Source organism: Candida pseudojiufengensis, assembly GCF_024610245.1.
Source record: "Candida pseudojiufengensis strain CBS 10847 chromosome Unknown scaffold30, whole genome shotgun sequence".
In the NCBI taxonomy this organism is placed as follows: Eukaryota; Fungi; Ascomycota; class Pichiomycetes; order Serinales; family Debaryomycetaceae; genus Lodderomyces; species Lodderomyces pseudojiufengensis.
In genome coordinates, this window is record NW_026261502.1 from 44,926 (window position 1) to 64,893 (window position 19,968).

General features: G+C 30.4%; 10 protein-coding genes across 10 annotated transcripts; 7 read left to right on the forward strand and 3 right to left on the reverse strand. All coding sequences in view use genetic code 12, as the record gives it.

Annotated features, from left to right (window-relative positions):
- Positions 1-2,060: 2,060 nt before the first annotated feature.
- Positions 2,061-3,248, forward strand: KGF55_000064 (uncharacterized protein; the record flags this gene model as incomplete). The annotated part of the gene is made up of 1 exon (XM_051760928.1): positions 2,061-3,248. The coding sequence occupies one exon, from the start codon at positions 2,061-2,063 to the stop codon at positions 3,246-3,248; it is 1,188 nt and encodes a 395-aa protein (XP_051617224.1).
- A 589-nt stretch (positions 3,249-3,837) lies between these two features.
- KGF55_000065 (uncharacterized protein) lies at positions 3,838-6,990 on the forward strand (the record flags this gene model as incomplete). The annotated part of the gene is made up of 1 exon (XM_051760939.1): positions 3,838-6,990. The coding sequence occupies one exon, from the start codon at positions 3,838-3,840 to the stop codon at positions 6,988-6,990; it is 3,153 nt and encodes a 1,050-aa protein (XP_051617225.1).
- Positions 6,991-7,050: 60 nt separating this feature from the next.
- On the reverse strand, positions 7,051-7,836 carry KGF55_000066 (uncharacterized protein; the record flags this gene model as incomplete). Its single annotated transcript, XM_051760950.1, has 1 exon — positions 7,051-7,836. One exon carries the CDS (start codon positions 7,834-7,836, stop codon positions 7,051-7,053), a length of 786 nt encoding a protein of 261 aa, XP_051617226.1.
- Positions 7,837-8,024: 188 nt separating this feature from the next.
- Positions 8,025-9,029, forward strand: KGF55_000067 (uncharacterized protein; the record flags this gene model as incomplete). The annotated part of the gene is made up of 1 exon (XM_051760961.1): positions 8,025-9,029. One exon carries the CDS (start codon positions 8,025-8,027, stop codon positions 9,027-9,029), a length of 1,005 nt encoding a protein of 334 aa, XP_051617227.1.
- Positions 9,030-10,518: 1,489 nt separating this feature from the next.
- KGF55_000068 (uncharacterized protein) lies at positions 10,519-11,115 on the forward strand (the record flags this gene model as incomplete). The annotated part of the gene is made up of 1 exon (XM_051760972.1): positions 10,519-11,115. The coding sequence occupies one exon, from the start codon at positions 10,519-10,521 to the stop codon at positions 11,113-11,115; it is 597 nt and encodes a 198-aa protein (XP_051617228.1).
- A 430-nt stretch (positions 11,116-11,545) lies between these two features.
- CYP5 (peptidylprolyl isomerase family protein) lies at positions 11,546-12,166 on the forward strand (the record flags this gene model as incomplete). The annotated part of the gene is made up of 1 exon (XM_051760983.1): positions 11,546-12,166. One exon carries the CDS (start codon positions 11,546-11,548, stop codon positions 12,164-12,166), a length of 621 nt encoding a protein of 206 aa, XP_051617229.1.
- A 90-nt stretch (positions 12,167-12,256) lies between these two features.
- On the reverse strand, positions 12,257-13,042 carry KGF55_000070 (mediator of RNA polymerase II transcription subunit 6; the record flags this gene model as incomplete). The annotated part of the gene is made up of 1 exon (XM_051760995.1): positions 12,257-13,042. The coding sequence occupies one exon, from the start codon at positions 13,040-13,042 to the stop codon at positions 12,257-12,259; it is 786 nt and encodes a 261-aa protein (XP_051617230.1).
- Positions 13,043-13,367: 325 nt separating this feature from the next.
- Positions 13,368-13,928, forward strand: HNT2 (bis(5'-adenosyl)-triphosphatase; the record flags this gene model as incomplete). Its single annotated transcript, XM_051761006.1, has 1 exon — positions 13,368-13,928. The coding sequence occupies one exon, from the start codon at positions 13,368-13,370 to the stop codon at positions 13,926-13,928; it is 561 nt and encodes a 186-aa protein (XP_051617231.1).
- Positions 13,929-14,772: 844 nt separating this feature from the next.
- Positions 14,773-15,366, forward strand: TSA1B (Tsa1bp; the record flags this gene model as incomplete). Its single annotated transcript, XM_051761017.1, has 1 exon — positions 14,773-15,366. One exon carries the CDS (start codon positions 14,773-14,775, stop codon positions 15,364-15,366), a length of 594 nt encoding a protein of 197 aa, XP_051617232.1.
- An 873-nt stretch (positions 15,367-16,239) lies between these two features.
- Positions 16,240-19,968, reverse strand: KGF55_000073 (uncharacterized protein; the record flags this gene model as incomplete). The annotated part of the gene is made up of 1 exon (XM_051761028.1): positions 16,240-19,968. A coding segment is annotated over one exon (3,729 nt), but the record flags the coding sequence as incomplete, so codon positions are not given.

Below are 19,968 nucleotides of genomic sequence, written 5' to 3' on the forward strand. Positions count from 1 at the left end.
AAAAGATGTAACATAATGTAAACTTTAAAATCTATTGGAGTACAAAAATTGAAATATTATAAGCAGTTATTCATGGAACAACCAGACTTAATTCATAAAAAATTCAAAAAAGAAATCAAATCAATTTAGGATAGAGCTGAAACAGCATCTAGGTTTTTGCTCAAGAGATACGTTTTTCTTTCAAATATTTAAATGGTTGCGAAAATTTATTTAATTTTATTTCGTGTTTCATATAATCATAATATATACAAAAAAATATCTTGTCTCGATCTCGATGACAACTAATACGTATTAAAATCAAATACTTGACACGGAGCAATCTTAATACATGCTACTTATAAATACAAGGTCAACCTATATTACTGTATTTCTGATGATTCCATTTCAAATTATAAAACAAATAATCACAAGAACACTACATACAAGAGTTTTTCCCAAATTTGTAGTAAGTGTCAAACACATTCAATTCCAAATTTTTTCTTCCTCGTCTGCTAAAGCGTGATGAAAGCTTTGTATCGATCCATTATATTCCATTCAAATAATTGAAAATTAACTCAATTAAAGTTACATCATCGAATTAGGTTAAATGAATAATTCGCTAATTGATATAATAACTAAATCGCGGGCATGAATCTCTCATCGATGCTTTCCTGAATAGTTGAATGTTACGAAGCGATTACGTATATTCAGATTTGTAAGTTTAAACGGCTGTTTCACCTTACCGGATTCATTTATTGCAATACTATTCTGGCTCATTTAGGTTTGAATTTGATCGCTTTCGAGTTTAACATTGCCCCTTTTGATTTTGTGTTGATATAATTCAAGAGATATAATGATGTCACAAAGTTGACTTTTAATAATAATTAATAGCGTGTTTTATGTGAGATGTTTCATATTAATTTCACGAATTCATGTGTTATATATTTAGTCTAGATATAATTGTTGTGAAAATGATTTAAAAATCCTGCTGCAAGTATAAGAAGCTATTATCATGAGATTAGAAGTATAAGTGTTCCAGATTGGTTATTTATAAGATGTTGCAACTGAAAATTGAATTCTTAATTATACTTAGTCGTGTGATGGTTTTTGACGTAAGTAAATCAATTTTTTCTGTACATATCATAGAGACTAGAAGAGTCGCAGATTATTATAGAATGTAATGAAGTATGATGAAAGCTTAGAGTTTTACTGACATAGAGCTTAATTTTTTGGCTGCTTATTTAATCTCTCCTTTATCGCAAAAAACCGTGTTGTTATTTCGAATTTCATTTTGATGCGAATTTTTTGAGATTTTGAATTTTGATGCGAATACTATGAGTTTATTAAGCTGACATGATACAGTTAAGCATTATCTATAAAGACACAGGGCACAACTATAAACGTTAAAAATGATGAAAAAATCTCCCTTGGAGATTTCATATTCATTTAATTTAGAAATTGACACTTTTTCTGAAATTCCTTTTCCACATCCGTACTACAATATTCTTGGAACACTTTAAATCTATAGCTTACCATCAATATTTCGGAAAAATTTGTGAGAAATGCACTCACGCCACCACTAACTTAATCAGTTTGCAAAAAAAGACTTAGCCTATTCGCCAGTATATTTCCTAAGATCCTCATCGAGAGCGGTTTTAAGTCTTTACTTTATAGTCACTCCATATAATTTATACGCTGAAAGTGCCTTCATTACGTTGGAAGTACCATGATACTTGATTACAATATAGCTAGTACAGTATCTAAACTTCAATATGAGGAATTTTAAGCGGAAAGAAGTTTGTTGTTGTTTCAAAAAAAGATCGGGTATAATTGATTTAGTAAGAGCACTTATATTTAAAAATAAATAAACCACGTTCCACAAAATATGAAACGTGCTTTTTGGGGCTACCAATATTTGTAAGACATTACTGTTTGGAAGAATATAATCACACATATTATATATATCTATATATTCATCATATAAATGAGCCCTAATATAAAGTAAATTTTTGCTTGTCTCTAGTATTCTAAAAATTTTTTAGAGAAGCTCCTAAATCAATGTTTAAATTATTTTTTGCAATATGAATAGAAGTACAACGAAGAAGCTGAAATATTTAAAATTTCCATTTTCAACTTGTAATCATGATCATTTGAAAGATTCAAACAATTTGATAACTCATGGTTTAAACCTTACTATTCAATTAGGTATATTAAATTTGGATGATTTCGAATTGGCAAATAATGGGAAAGACAACATCTTAACTAAAGAAACTAAATCTAAGACTTCAATTTGCAGCAATCGGGAATATTTACATAATGAAGAATCATCAGAAGATGATTATGAAACAGATGATGAGGAAAGTTTAATGGATTATGAACATGAACCACCGAGTCCTATATTAATTCCTACAGATTTACCAAAATCATCGTTAAGGAGGGGTAGTTTAACAAGAAGAATTTCTGAAGATGCAGGATACTGTGCATCTTTAAGTATATGTCATAACAAAATTGAAAATATGATCAATGAATATTTCCCGAGAGATGTAGTAAATGATGAAAAAACATATATTGAAATTAAAAATTATATTATTAATTCAATTATTCAAAATGAAAAAAATATTGATAAATTTTTAGGTAAAATTATAAATCATAAATTTAAAAATGAATTATCAGATATTATAAGATCAATATTTATTGAAAAATATGTTGAAATAAAATTAGAAAATTTAATTGATTTTTTTTATAATTTTTTAAATTTAAATCAAATAATGTTTAAAAAATTTGAAACTTTACAAAATCCAAATCTTTATGATAAATATTATAAAATTTGGAAATTAGATAAAAACGATTTTAAATTTTATGAAGAAGAATACTTTTTGGAATATTTTCATAATTCTGGTAAATCAATTACTACAATTGAACATATAATGTTACAAAATGGATTTTTAATAAATTATAGAAGATTTGTTCAATATTTTACAAAAGATTTTCCAAATTATTATGATGATGAAGAAATAGAGGATGATGAAGAAGAAAAAGAAGAAACAAAACACAAACAATCAAATTATACATATACACTGCTTTCAAACTATGATGCATTATCAAGAAATAATAGTATTGATTCAAATTTACTGTTAGATTCATTAACTTATACTCCAAAATGTTTAAGATTCAATGAAGAAATTAATGTTATAAATATTAATAGGTATTTACCTGTTGATCAAGTATTATATGAAAAATTTTTAAAAAGTTATAACCAAAATAGTTGAATGTTATTTAAAAATTGATGAAATTGTCTTTAGTTCTATATTTACATGCTGGCATTTATATAAAAGTTTCCACTACATAAGTAATACATAATTGTTGCAAAATTTTTAACATTATCTAAGCTCTTTCGTTAACAGTTCGCCAATTGAACTGCGGAACAATTACCATCCGGAAGAAAATTATGAGGTAGACTTATTTTTCTCTCCCTCTTGAAGAACTAGAAACATTTAATGAAATTAGATCCATTTTGATGAACTAATCATGTAAGATCACCTACTAATCGCATTGGTAGCTACAAATTTATCAAAATTACAAACTCCGAAAAAGGTAAGTTTGAGAATTATCAATTGTACGTTTGATTTAAATAAACACTATTAGTATTAGTTATGACTAGTGGTAAGGACCTCATTTAAACAACTAGTGCCATTTTATTTGAATTAAGATAACATTTGGGTCCTTCAATATTTCAATAATAATAGTTAAAATTTGGAGGAACACTAGCAAAATTATCATTACAGATATCGAAACTATAGGGCTAAAACAATAACATATCTTAAAGACAAATATATCACACACAGTCACTAATACTTTATGTTCCTGACACCAACAAGCTCAGACCATTCAAACGGGTCTGCCAGGATAAATGAATCTGATTCCAATCAAGAGCATAAACCACCAGCAAAGAAAAAGAAAAGGTCACTAGGGACATTTCCGTGTCAACATTGTAACAAAGTATTCAGCAGATCCGATCATTTGGCAAGGCATAATTTGAATCATGAGCCAAAGGAAGTGTATGTTTGTGATTTCCAAATCATCATTAACGGAGAATCAACTAAATGTGGTAAAACATTTGTAAGGAAAGATTTGAAAGAAAGGCATATTAAAAGGCATTATGAAATTATCGAATCAGAAACAAATGGAGGCACAAAGAGTAGTCCAACTCCAAATAAGGGGAAGAGGATACAATCAAACTCAGTCAATGGAAAAAACTCGGAATATAATCAATTACAACCTCCTTATTTGAATTCGCCCCACAACATATTCAATCATCCTCAACATCAACAAGTATATTATCCAAATCAACAGAATTTCTCAAATTTTCCTAATACAAACCTTCCATCTCATGCTGCAATTTTATCGCCATACAATAATCAAAATTATGGTTCAGGTTCTTCAAACGGGTCCTCACCAAAATATCCCACGACAACTCAGGTTGCTGCATCTTCAAATCAAACTGATTTATCATCATTGTTCAAGACCTATGGTACAACTCTTCCACAGAGTGATATAATAACTTGGCTTTTTAATGATAACTATACAGCACAACAATCATCTAATTACAATAAAGCAGCACCAATACCATCTACGATCACTCAATCAGGACCAAATTCAATACCAAGTTTACAAACTTCTCAACAAATTCCACAAATTTCATCTCCTTCTGGGGGCTCTGACATCTCACCCGCAACTCACAATTTTAATAATAATCTACATTCAAATGCACGTCAAATCAACGATCATTCATTTACAACAGGCACTGAGCTAGATGCGAATGTTTTCCTGCAAGAAGTTAACCCTTTAGATGATTTATTCTTTACAAACTATCAATCATTTACCATAAACGGACGACAACCATATGCTCATAATGATGACACTCTACCGAATAGTCAATATCTAGCATTAACTACAACTACATCCAACTCACCTACAACAACAATGGAGTCTAATGGCGAATCTAATGCTATTGTCTCGGATGTAACCACATCAGAGGAAAGTAATTTTGTTTATCATTCAGAATTTATTAATATTGAAACCAATTTAAACGTTTTTATAGATACAACTTTAGTCAATGTCATGTTGAATCAAATTAACATAAAGAGCTCCGACTTACCAGAAAATGGTCATAACATAGAAAATAAATTCTCATATTACCTTAGTCTGTACTGGAAACATTTTCATCCAGAATTTCCCATATTGCATAAACCTTCATTTTGTACCAAAAGTACACACCCATTATTACTTTTATCCATGATTGTTGTTGGCTCCCAATACAGTTTTCCAGAAAATGCTCGGCAGCAGGCTTTGCTACATCATAAGTCATATGAATTTAAATTGAGCTCACAATTAGCTAAACCATTGAGATTCGCCTTATTTATGAACGAGGATTTTAAGTCACCAGTAAAGGTTTGGATATTGCAGTCATTAAATATGTTAGAATGGGTGGAAAAGAACTTTTTATCAAGAAGAATGCATGAAAGAGCTCATCTACACCATGGTACGACAGTGCAACTATTAAGAAGAAGTCCCATCATGGGTGGAAATCCTGCAACAATGCAGAATAGAAATGCTAGTAACTCTTCGAGTGCCGGGGAAGAGAGTGATGCAAATGAAATCGATGACGAGAACAAAAACACTTCTACTGATGAGCTTGATCATGATTTATTCAATCAGTGGTTAGAATCTGAATCAATTAAAAGAGCAACATTTATGACTTTTTATTTGGACATAATTGATTACATTAAATTCAGACACAATCCCCAGATTATGTTTTATCAACTACAATTGTTAAATTTGCCATGTAATGATGAACACCTTTGGGAATCGAAAGACATAAACGGATCATTCAAAAGACTAGTCAAAAAGCAAAAAAAATTACAAGATACTGCTAATCGTAAAAAGTCTAAATCTGATAGCTTTTTAACTGTTTTGAAGAAGTTGATTAGACAAGATAAAACGTTGAACATAAAATCATCTTCACCATTCACTCAAAAAATAATGTTGGCTGGTCTAACATCTTTGATGCATCAAATGCAATTAGTTGAGCTACAAAACAATTCCTCTTTAATTGCAACTAGCTCAAATTCGATTGGTCAAAGTCGAATTTGGAAAGATATTCTTACTCGAGCTTTTGATCATTGGAATTTTGAAGTAATGCAAGTGAAGGACAAGTCACATCAATCAAATGGTATTTTATCAATATACAGTATACCACATAAAAAAGTTTCATTACCTATATTTTATTTAACTCAAATTATAGGCTTATCTGAAATCAATCATTATGATATTGCAATATTCGGAGGATCACCAGCGAATCAAAGTGTGAGTGCAACCATGAAAGATCATTATATAGTTCAAAGAAAAATGAACAAACTATGGTCGTCAATTAGAAATAATCAAAATAATTTTAGAAGTATAATTTATTGTTATATATTCCTATGGCAACTAATTTTAGATGAAAATGGTAATTCATTGGAATGGGAGCCCAACAAAGATTACTACGATAGTTCCAACGCAGTCAGTATTGCCACATTAATATTATGGAGTTATTGCTTCACAATGTGTGGATTGGAAAGTGGGAGACATCAAGAAATTGAGAATGATAAGTTTACTGGTTATGACAGATTGATTCAATTAAGTGCTGAAGAAGGTCATAAATATTTAAACCGAATTAAGCAAGAATTTTTGACAAACTTGAGAAAATTGAATTTGCATAAAGAATTTGATATTGATTCGTATCATGGCACAAAACATCATGAAATCATCAATAAATATTGCGAGCTTTTACCATCTATATCAAACAAACAAAACATATCTGGTCTTTGTTTTTGGATAGGGACAAAATTAATGTCAAGTCAATGGGAAGTGATACGAGAAAATGCTAAGCTCATACTAAATTGTGGATTAAGGTCAATCGGTAAGAAGACTATTTTATGCTTTGATCTATTTGATAATGATTTTACTTAATAAATAATCATCATGATAAAAAAAATAAAAACTAGATAATTTGTTGAACTAAAATTTAAACTATACCAATAATACCGCATTTACACATCCATCTCTATCTGGTTCATTCGTTATTTGAGCGTATTTTCCCCAAACAACTTTACCACCAGCCGTAACTAAACCCAATTCAGAAACATTTACTTCTATTATTGTACCTTTTGTTAAAACACCTAATTGAGTATACATGGGTGATTGAGGGTTTTTCTTAACACCCAAAATTGGTAAAAACACAGTGACTCCTAATTCAGGATGTGTAACATTTGCTTTCTTCTGTCTCAAAGCTGCTGGACGTATAATTCTTTCCATTTTTACAGGTCTTCGAGTAAAGCCTTCTCCAACAAATGTATGTTTTGTTATCATTCTTTTCCAACTCTTATTTTTTTGTTTTCCTGTTTTTATGACTTTGAACATTTCTTCTTCTGATATACCCCTCACTTTTGGTAATGGTACGGAGAACTTATCTGCTTTTTCCAATCTCTTTTGCTTTATACTTGATGATAAAGCTTTTGCTGTATTATTAGTTTGACGATCCAAAAGATATGTTGGCAATGCTTCTCCTTCATCTTCTTTGGGGGTCGATGGACCTTTAACTTTACTTTCTTGATGAGCCTTGATCTTTTTCTTCATAGATACTTTCTCACTATATCTCTTCTTAGCAAATTGTTTCGCTCTCCATCCTTTCAAATTTTGAGCATCTTTAGCAACTTTATGACCTTCTCTAGCTATTCTTTTTCTTTTTCTTTCCTCATGATCGAATCTTCTACCATGTTGTTTAATATGTTGCTCTATATATTCGTTTTGAGGCATTTTTGAATCTGTTGAAAATGAATGATAAAAAAGATGTTGTTTATTGATTAATAATTTTCTAATCTCATCTTATCGTTAACGAAATTTGCAACACAAAAATAATCAACTACATACTGTAGAGTTTAAATTTAACTCAAACTTATTCACGAGAAGCATTGCAAAAGATAAGCTCAATCACCCCAACTAAGATGTCAAATATAGACGGTATTTTAAATTCTATTATCACCTCAACTAGATCGTCCAACCTTGCAGTACAAGATCTTATCAAGCAGGAATCTACCACAGAAGTACCAGACTTTATAAAATCCTTACAACAAAAAAGTAATTCCACATCTGAACTTGAAGGTATTTCATTACTTTCATTAAAAAATCAATCATTAGCATCTTACATTAATAACTTGGCTTTAATAGTACTAGGAAATTTAAACAAACTTGATCACGATGATTCTGATAGTCTAAAAGACGAGGCAATAAATCGATCTATAGTGCAAAGAGTTACCCTTGAAAAAGGTGTAAAACCTTTAGAGAAGAAACTTAATTATCAAATAGAAAATTTATTGAAGGCATACAATAAAGAATGTGAATCAATCCAGCGAAAACAAGAGAATGCTGAAGAAGATGGCGAAAAAGATAATAATCAAGAAGCTGACTTAGAGGTTGATTCAGAGGACGAAGAAGATGAATTAGCATTTAGACCAGACGCCACTGCATTAGCAAAACTAGCTCCAAATTCATCGAAAGATTCCAATACAAACCTTTCAGGGAAATATAAACCTCCTAAAATTTCGGCTATTGCTCCACCATCATCAAATAAAGATTCCACAGAAAAGAGTGAAAAGAATCAAAAATTACAAAGTATGGAAGAATATTTACAAGAGCAAAGTGAGATCCCAATGGCTGAAGCTAGCATTGGTTCAACTATTGTTGGACACGGTAGAGGTGGTGTTAAAACTCAACATGATCGTAAGAAAGAGCAAGAAATTCAAAACTATGAGGAAAGTAATTTTACAAGATTACCTACCACTCAAACCAAGAAAAATTTCAAACAAAAACAAAGAGATTTGGCTAATCAATTTGCCGGTGAAGATTGGAGTATGTTTAATGGAAATAATGATAAAAACTTAAGTTCAAGTACTTCTAGAAAAAGAAAAGCTAAAACGTCATGGGATAGAGCTAAAAAGAATAGGTTTTAACTCAAGCATTTTTTAATACACGAATGCAATTTTGTATATAAAATTTGACTCTAAAATATTTCGTAAGCTTTTAACTATACATGGAATGAAGGCTTCACCCCATCATTAATTTTTTTCAACAAACAAAATTAACGTATGATTAATTGAATGAAACCAATGAACAATTGCATCCCAGGTTTGTTTAAGTATTTGCGCAGCTCAACAACTTGTCAGTTGAGTCAATTTGTTGTGAATAAATTAGGAAAAATCTTTAACCAAACGCAATTTGATTGATATTTGATTGAAAAAATCAAGAATAATATGAGTTGCATAAAGACCAATTTGATTCAAGCTTAAGTAAATTTACAGTTTTATTCCGAAAATTCGTAGTAGAGTGTACTAGTAGTGTCACCTTTTTTGAATTAGTGCTTCCATTGACAACTATCTTCAATTTATTTTGTTGAGTGAGACCAAAAAAGTGTAATAAGCCTTGAAGAAAGAAGAAAAAGCAGTTATTTAATTGTTACTGAAAATTGCAAAAACAGTTCTTCAATTATAATTAGATCAAACTTCACCAAGGCTCATAATCTTTTTAAATCAAAAAAAAAAGTATCAGATATGGTGATTTTAAGAGGTTGTTAATTAATGATTAGAGAAAGAAAGACAATAGCAAGGATATTAACCAACATTTTGATAAATTATACTTAGGAAAGTACTTTTGTGGTTTTTCACATTTGTTTAATCTCATATAATGAAAGTAACTATCTCAAATCAATGAAATGAAAAAGTTTTTCATTTTAGCATACTTCACGTCAAACCGCTGTTACACGAATTTCTGAGATAAGATATTCAGAAATAAAACTTTGAGTATAGTCTTTTTGTTAAAAGTCGAGTCCAGAGGAAAGACCTATTGGCATGGTCTACAACTGATATAAATTTTAATGAAGATCATTTCGTAAATCAACTCTTAAAACAATACGAAGCTATTATAATAAAGTTTGAATCTCGTAAAATTATTTAAGTTATAATTACGTGCATGGAGAAAAATAATAAAAAAAAAAAATATAAATCAATGAATAAAAAGAAAACTAGATACAAAAATTAAATCACAATTTTATTAGTAACTTCAAGTTACAACCACCTATCTTATTGAGTGTACTTTATGGAAATTAAGTAACTTAGCCTAATGATTGTTGTTTGCTAAAAATTTCATCAAATTCGAAAGGAGTATTACTATGTGTATCACTTTTTTGTGATACAATCAATTTAATTTATTCATGCCACTCATCTTCAATTCATCATTTGCAAACATCAATTCAATTTACAAGATGAACTACGTCATAAAGTGGATAAAATTTCTGGGATGAAGGCAAAAAGAAATGCATAACTCCAATTAAAAATTGAAATAGGAGGTTCAAATTGGAATATAAATAGTGTTCCAATTTCTCTGATAATCTTCAATAGAAATAAAATATCAATCAAGAATACAATTTAATAAACACGAAAAGGAATGAAATACTCAATTATTGCTTTAACTGCTACAGTTTTAACTTTTGTCACAGCTGCTCCATTCAAATTCAGAAGAGATACCAATGATTCTGCTATTACCACTGATGCTTCCACTCCTCTTCCGGTACCATCAACTCCACTTGAAACTGGCGCCCCTTTAGCTACAGAAGGTTCAAATGATGAGAGTGGACCAACAGAAACAGCTTCTCCTACTGAAACCACAAATGATAGTGAAACTACGACGACTTCAAGCGTCAGCTTATTAAATGGAATTGATTGTATTAATGATATTGACAGTCTTTATCCCTACAGTTACTTTTTATGTGATAAATATTACACTCCATGGACTGATTCTCCAGAAACAACTTCATTTGATTGGACTAACGATTACGCTGGGGCTATACTCGATGGTCCAAGTGGATCTATACATACTACCATTAATTTACGTAAGGACTATTTACCATGGTATCCAATTTGGGTAACTCGTATAGGAGCAAACACAATGAAGCCAACAGTAATTCACTTTGGAAGAGTGACTAAAAAAGATGAGGAACATATACCAGAATATATTGAAGCTGTTCCTACTCCATTAGTTTGATCTGGAAGATTTTCTCACATCAATTATGTTACCTGTTTAAAATTTTTTATATCTTTTTAAGTATTTATTGCATAGCTTTATGTTTAATATATATTTGCAGCCAAAATGATTTTATCTCAACGTGCAACTGGTTTTATCCATTCATTTATCCTTCTTTCGCAATCCGATATAAGTCAAAATTACATAGTTGGCCTTTTGAGATCAAGTCGATATATAATCGTGACCAGCAGGATGAATTTCCAAAGATAATGATACCTATTTCTGACCTTTAAAGACGCGCGACTGTTGCAATTTTTGGCTGCTCAATCTTTTTTTCGACAATCTTATTCACCACACTTTTTTTTAAACTGAATTATCCATAAGCATCATAAAATTAAGGTCAATCTACTTCACATTATACAATTAACAAAATTGAATTAAGGTTATACGAATGATGAAACTTATCAGCTCAATTGCTTTACTTTTGGCAGCATTATTTTACTTCATTGGCCAAACTAATTCTTCAAAAGAACTTACCAAATTGCCACCAATCACTCATGAAGTTTATTTCGATATCGAAGAAGAAGGAACTCCAATTGGACGTATAACTTTTGGATTATTCGGTACAGTGGTTCCAAAAACGGTTGAAAATTTTAGAGCATTATCAACTGGTGAAAAAGGATTTGGATATCAAGATTCTATCTTCCATAGAGTTATCAAAGACTTTATGTTACAAGGAGGTGATTTTACTCATGGAACAGGTGTTGGTGGTAAACTGATTTACGGGAATAAATTTGCTGATGAAAATTTTGATTTGAAACATGATAGACCAGGATTATTGTCAATGGCTAATGCTGGACGTGATACAAATGGATCTCAATTCTTTATTACTACAGTCCCTACTTCATGGTTAAATGGTAAGCATGTTGTTTTTGGTGTAGTTACTGATGGTTTTGATGTTGTTCAAAAAATCGAAAATGCAAAAACAAGTCGTGGTGATCGTCCAGTGAAAGAAGTAAAGATTGTGAAATCGGGTGAAAATAAGATCGAAACAGAAAAAGATGAGCTTTAAACCAAAAAAGTAAGAGAAATTTGTATATTTGAGATCTGAATTAATGCATTTTTTAACTATTTGTGGTTGAAAAAATATTTTATTTAATTACTATGTGTTTGTCTTAAGATTTAAAAATTCCACCGTGCTGCCTTTCCCATATAATGGAATGTCATCTAAGTAGAATTCATTAGAACTTTCGTTTGTGATCTCATCTAGTAGGGAATTAAATGCACCACTTGATATAGTATTTGTCGTAAATTGTGGAGCATTTGTAGGTGTATTAGAAGGTTGTCCAATAGCTGGACTATCCGTTATTGAAATTGGAGTATCTGTCGTGATAGGTAAATTATCTAAAGTTGTATTAGTTTGCTTCAGGGAATGAACTTGATTTTGAGCTCTATTTTTTTCATGCAATGAATTATTAAATGAATGGCCACCATCAGATATATGATAACTTGTCATTTTAGATAAAGTTTTCATTGATTGTTTGACTGATAAAATATTTGCTAATAGCCTTCCAGATAAAACATCATATATTTTGGGAGCTTGATAGACATTAGCACCAATTATGTAATAATCTTGCAAGGTGAATGTATGTTGTTGATTTAATCTTTTCTGTTTTCTTATGATCCAAAAGTCAGGTTCTCTAACAAATGCTATCACAAATTCGACTCCTGTCATTTCTGATAATCTTGATTGAAAATATTGATGAAAATTCATGTGAACCGGTAATTGAATTTGTTGATATTGGAATTGCATCATTAGTACTTGATTATTGGAAGTACGATCATAAAATGGCGAAAGGGCAAAATATTCCAAAACATTACCTGTATTTAACCCTCTTTCTTGAATAAATTCAGGTGATTTCCATTGTATTTCATCTAATTTTTCCATCTTGAGTTTTTATTTGTAAAGTTTTTTATAACACTATGTTATTTTGGGACAAAATCTGATCTTTCAATTCATCACGATGAGTTCTTTCGACGTCTCAATTGAGTATAATTCTAATTTATAACGTGACAATAAGATCTTGATTCTTGAACAAATTATTCACGTTAAGCACTTAATCAACCCTTTGCATTTTTTGTTTTTCCTAACAATCTCTGTCGATTTATTTTTATAAAGATTGTGTCAAAAAATACCTTAGTAGACTTTAGGTTTTATAGCAAAGACTATTTACAACAAGAAAAAGTAAATATTAAACAAGAACAATCAAGAAATGTCAGTCAAGGATATATATTTCTTCAAATACATAGTAAATAATCAAGTATTTTTCAAATCCAAATTCACTTATGCATTAGTCAATCTAAAACCTTTAGTGCCAGGACATGTTTTAGTAGTGCCATTAAGGACATCAGTACTAAGATTTGGTGATTTAACACCAGATGAATCAATTGATTATATGAATACTTTACAATTGATTCATAAATTCATTTCAAAAATTTATAAAGCAGATTCATTAAATATTGCTATTCAGGATGGCCCAGAATCAGGTCAGCTGATACCTCATTTGCATACTCATATAATACCAAGGTATAAAAAAGATGGGTTTGGAGATTCAATATATAATAAATTAGAAAAAGATGATTTAGAAACATATTATAATGAGTTTGAAAAGAGGAAATTGTCTTTTTTGAATAAAGTTGAAAATACAAAAAGTGAATTGGATCAAAATGATAATTTTAGAAATGAAAGAACAAAAGAAGAGATGGAGACAGAAGCTGAATATTTGAAAGAAACAATTGAAAAGTTTATTGCTAATTCAGACAATAGATTGTGAAACCATTTTTTAGATATTCAAGAACTTAAATTATTTATCAAACTCGTAAGAGGTATCGATTGGTATATTCTTTGCCAGGAATTAGACTTCAATTCGTTGTTAAGTTCAGTTAGGATGATTTAAAATCAACTGAAAGGATCACAAGTGTAACACTCATCGATTCGTGCTATTAATCTTGTCTGTACTAAGACTTTTTGCATAAGCTCTATTCGTAGTGTCATGATAATTATCAATACTAGGTAGATTCAGTATATATACTATTGCAATGCAATTGAAGATTTCATTCAAATTATAAATGCAATTTGTATTCCTATAGATATATTTGTAAATCAATTACTTTTAACTCCTAATTAATAAATTATTATTATTATTAAATATTAATGAAAGTTCGAGAATCATATTATAATTTGACCAACAAAATTGGAACATCCAATTGAAAACTGAAACCTCTTGGTCACAAGCTTCTCTTTCTGGTTGTTACAGTTTAGTCAATTGAGGTCATTCGTTGGAAGTAATTTGTCATCGTAATGATACTGATGATTAAGTCTGTACACATTTTCATAAGCATTTTAATTAACTTCAACGCTTGTGTGTACGACATTCGGGTCAATTACTTTGGTAGCACTTCTAGAATCATAGAAATAAAAATTAAATTATTAATGTGTTAATTATGCATAATAAATATTATAATAAAGAAAATATAAAAGGAATTGATCTGCCCCCTCCTCCACAGAATTATTCGTTTTCAAACTTTTCTTTCTTTCCTTTCTTTCCTTTCTTTCCTTTCTTCTTACAAATAAATTCAGCTCAATTGATAAATTTATATAAAACTAATACAGATAAAATGGCTCCACAAATTCAAAAACCAGCTCCATCATTCACCAAGACTGCTGTTGTCGATGGTACTTTCGAAGAAATTTCATTAGAACAATATAAAGGTAAATGGGTACTTTTAGCATTTTTCCCATTAGCTTGGACTTTTGTTTGTCCAACTGAAATTATTGCTTATTCAGATGCTTTTAAAAAATTTGCTGATAAAGATACAGAAGTATTATTTGCTTCAACTGATTCAGAATATACATTATTAGCTTGGAATAATGCTGCTAGAAAAGATGGTGGATTAGGTAAATTAAACATTCCATTAATTGCTGATACCAATCATTCATTATCAAAAGACTATGGTGTTTTACTTGAAGATGATGGTGTTGCTTTAAGAGGTATTTTCTTAATTGATCCAAAAGGAATTTTAAGACAAATTACCATTAATGATTTACCAGTAGGAAGATCAGTCGATGAATCATTAAGATTAATCGAGGCTTTCCAATTTGTTGAAAAATACGGTGAAGTTTGTCCTGCTAATTGGCAACCTGGTTCAGAAACCATCAAAGCTACTCCAAAAGATTCAAAAGACTATTTTTCAAAAGTTAACAAAGAATAAGAGTTTATAAATATCTAATGAATTGAATAATTTGATATACTAATACGATGATTGTCTAATTTGGTGTTTCTTCTCTGTATTTGTCTCACTTCCGTTAATTGAATGTGGAACAATTAAAATTGGGTTTCAGAAAATTATAAGGTTAAGAACATTGTGGCAAAAGTAATTTAAACTTCACTCTACTTACTTAAATTAAAACTTATTTGACATATTTTACAGTATCCAATTTGCTTTTAAACTGCAATTGAGCTTGTTTACAATTTAAGGTGTCTTAAGAAAATTCATATTCTACAATTAAAACACGTTGAACCAATCACTTTTTAAAATTATGAAAAACAATAAAATTTGAAAAAAAATAAAAAAGCCGACGTCCGATTTGCCACAGTTTTCTTACTATGTAATTTTTATCTATCCCATGCGACATTTTCCAGATCATGAGAAAGATGACATTTTTTATAGTGGAAATACCATTATTAATAATATTTGATTACAAAACATAAAATGATTCCAGATTCTCAGAATAAATAACATAATAATAATTTATCAAAATCTCAATTCGAAATATCAATAGATCAGTCTTTGCTTATAAACTTATGCTTATATTAAGGCACAATTAAATAACGGGTTTAAGTTAATCTTTCCAAAAACTCTACTAAACTTACATTTTATATTATATAGATAAATTGTCTATTACTTTTGTTAATATACATAAATAAGAACAATTATACATTAATGGAAACGAAAAAATTTGAAAGCTTTAAATAAATAACAATATAAATAAAATCTTGATTGATTGTAGATTTTTGAAATAACGTGATGAAATGAAACGAATTGGAAAATATTAAATTGTTGAGCTAAACTATGATATCAAAATTAGTTAAAACTGAAACTAAGTATAAGCATAAAAATACCAAAGTACCATTTAGATATTTTTAATTTATTACTTGAACCTTCGTAAGTGTTAATTGGTTCAATTGTTGAAGTTGGCATAGATGATGTAGTTGGCATGCTCATTGAATTACTATCTGATGGTCTAGCCATAATGGTATTTGAAGATTGATTTGAGTTAACTCTAGCAGCAGCATTAGTTGTTGAAGATGGAGATTGTAAAGTTGTCATTGTATTTGAATCACCAGGGCCAGATTCATTTGTTGCATTTGATCCAACATGAGAAGATGATTGCGTTCCTATCGAATCCACACTACTTGAACTTTCTTGAGGGTGCAATTGATTATCATTTTCAGGTTCATCATTAGTACCTTGTGTATTTTTTGGACCATTATATTCTGTTGGAGTTGAATTAGAATCATTATCATTATTTGAATTTAGTGTTTTTGTAGGTTCAACAACTTCAGTACTTTCATTGGGTTGAGCAATTTGAGATGGTGATATTGATGATGCTGATGAAGTTGATGATGTTGATGATGTTGATGAAGTTGATGATGTTGTTGATGATGCTGATTCCCCGGGATTACTTTCAGATATAGTTGGTGAGATGTTTTGGTCGGAATTGTTTGTCAAAAAATTACCAGCAATTGATGAGCTCGAAGCAGTCACAGCTGCACTTGACGAAATAGTCGAACGATCAGATTCGGAATCACTTATAGCAGCATCACTTTGAACCACCGACAATTCTGATGATAATGCACTATTGATTGCAATTGAGTTGACTGGTTCACCTGAATTAAAACTTGTTGGAAATCTAGTGATTGTGGCACTAGTTTTTAAATTTGAAGTAGCTATTGATGATGTTGATGTAATCATTGGGATTATAGTCTCATCTGTACTGACAAAATTTAAACTTCTAGCAGTTGTTGAACTAAATACTCCAGATTCACTTTCTGTAGAATAAGACATAGTTGAAACCGGCACACTAGTATTGCCATATGGACCATAAGATGATATGACTGTTGAGGTGGTGGATGAAGTTAAAGGTGGTAATTGTATAGTTGAGAAGGTCGATGCGGTTGATTCAAGACTGGATTCAGGTGATGACAATGATGATGACAAAGATAATGATGTTGATGATGACAAAGATAATGATGTTGATGATGATAATGGTATTGATGATGATAAAGATGATGATGATGATGATAATAATAATGATGATGATGGTGATAATAATAATGATGATGATGGTGATGAAGTTGACGATGAAGATGATAATGATGATGATGTTGATAACTCGATTTCTTTTGTGTTACTTATACTGAATGAAGTAGGAACAGCATCAACAGCAGATCTGTAGCTTTTTGAAGAACTTGAACTCATTGGTGATATATATAATGTTGAAGCAGCTTCATTGGTTGAACTATAATTTTCTATATCACTTGAACTTGATGGTTTTTCATTTATCGTAGATTCAGCATCAACAGCAGATCTGTAACTTTTGGAAGAACTTGAACTCAATGATAATGTATAAGTTGATGAGCCAGCGTCATTAATTGAACTATTGCTTTCTATATCACTTAAACTTGAACTCAATGGTAGTACATATGTAGATGAAATTTCATTAGTTGAACTATAATTTTTTACGTCACTTGAACTTGTTGGATTTTCAAATAATGTAGACTCAGCATCAACAGCAGAATTGTAACTTTCTGAAGAGCTTGAACTTGATGGTAATACATATGTCGATGAACTAATGCTTTCCATATCGCTTGAGCTTGCACTTGATGGTAGAATATATGTTGTTGAATCAGCTTCACTAGTTGAACTATAACTTTCGATATCACTTGAACTCGTTAAATTTTCAAATAATGTAGACTCAGCATCAACAGCAGATCTGTAACTTTCCGAAGAACTTGAACTTGATGGTAATACATATGTCGATGAACTAATGCTTTCCATATCACTTGAGCTTGCACTTGATGGTAGAATATATGTTGTTGAATCAGCTTCACTAGTTAAACTATAACTTTCTATATCACTTGAACTTGATGGATTTTCAAATATTGTAGACTCAGCATCAACAGCAGATCTATAGCTTTCTGTAGAACTAGAACTTAATGGTAATATATATGTTGATGAATCAGCTTCACTAGTTGAACCATAACTTTCCATACCACTTGAGCTTGAACTTAATGTTGATATATATGATGTTGAATCAGCTTCACTAGTTGAGCTATAACTCTCTATATCACTTAAGCTTGATGGATTTTCAAATATTGTAGACTCAGCATCAACAGCAGATCTATAGCTTTCCGAAGAACTTGAACTTGATGGTAATATATATGTTGTTGGATCAGCTTCACTAGTTGAACTATAACTTTCTATATCACTTGAGCTTGAACTTGATGGTAATATATATGATGTTGAATCAGCTTCACTAGTAGAGCTATAACTCTCTATATCACTTGAGCTTGATGGATTATCATATAATGTAGATTCAGCATCAACAGCAGATCTGTAACTTTCCGAAGAACTTGAACTTGATGGTAATATATATGATGTTGAATCAGCTTCACTAGTTGAACTATAACTTTCTATTTCACTCGAGCTTGATGGATTTTCAAATATTGTAGACTCAGCATCAACAGCAGATCTATAACTTTCTGTAGAACTAGAACTCAATGGTAATATATATGTTGATGAATCAGCTTCACCAGTTGAACTATAACTTTCCATACTTTTTGAGCTTGAACTTAATGGTAATATATATGATGTTGAATCAGCTTCACTAGTTAAACTATGACTTTCTATATCACTTGAACTTGATGGAATTTCAAATACTGTAGACTCAGCATCAACAGCAGATCTATAACTTTCCATATCACTTGAACTTAATGGTAATACATTATTTGATGAACTAGCTTCATTAGTTAAACTATAATCTGGATCAATTGATGGTATCGAATTATAACTTGGGGTAAAATATGAGGATTCAATTGAAGATGATTCCAATGGTGATTCGAGATAAGTGGATTCAGCTGATGAAGGTGTAAAATAAGTAATTGATGAAGTTTCAAATGATGATGACTCGGAATTTGATTCTGTGAATAATGAATTTTCGTTTGATGATGGTGTTACAAATGAAGGTGAACTGAGACTCCAGGATTCTGATGAGTAAGTTTGTGATGGTAAGTGCACTATGACTGTATCTGTCCCACCAAAATTGTCTGTTGCAGTATCAGTAAATGTTTCCAGACCTAAGTAAAGTTGAGTTATTGACGTGGTTGGGTTGGAAGGGTAATTAACAATAACAGTATCATTTCCTCCATAATTATTTGTAGCAGTTGATGTAAAAATAGTTGATCCTGAATAATATTGAGTAGTTGTGACAGTAGGATTAACAGGATAATTAACGATAACTGAATCATTTCCTCCAAAAATAGCGGTAGCAGTCGATGTAAAAATAGTTGATCCTGAATAATATTGAGTAGTTGTAATAGTTGGATTCGATGGAAAATTGACAATAACTGAATCTTGACCTCCAAATGTAGCAGTAGCAGTAGTTGTAAATATTGATGATCCTGAATAAAATTGAGTTTTAGTTGTAATTAGATTCGATGGATAATCAACAATGACGGTATCATTACCTCCAAAATTGGCAGTAACTGTTGATGTTGAGATTGTTGATCCAGAATAGAATTGTGTAGTTGT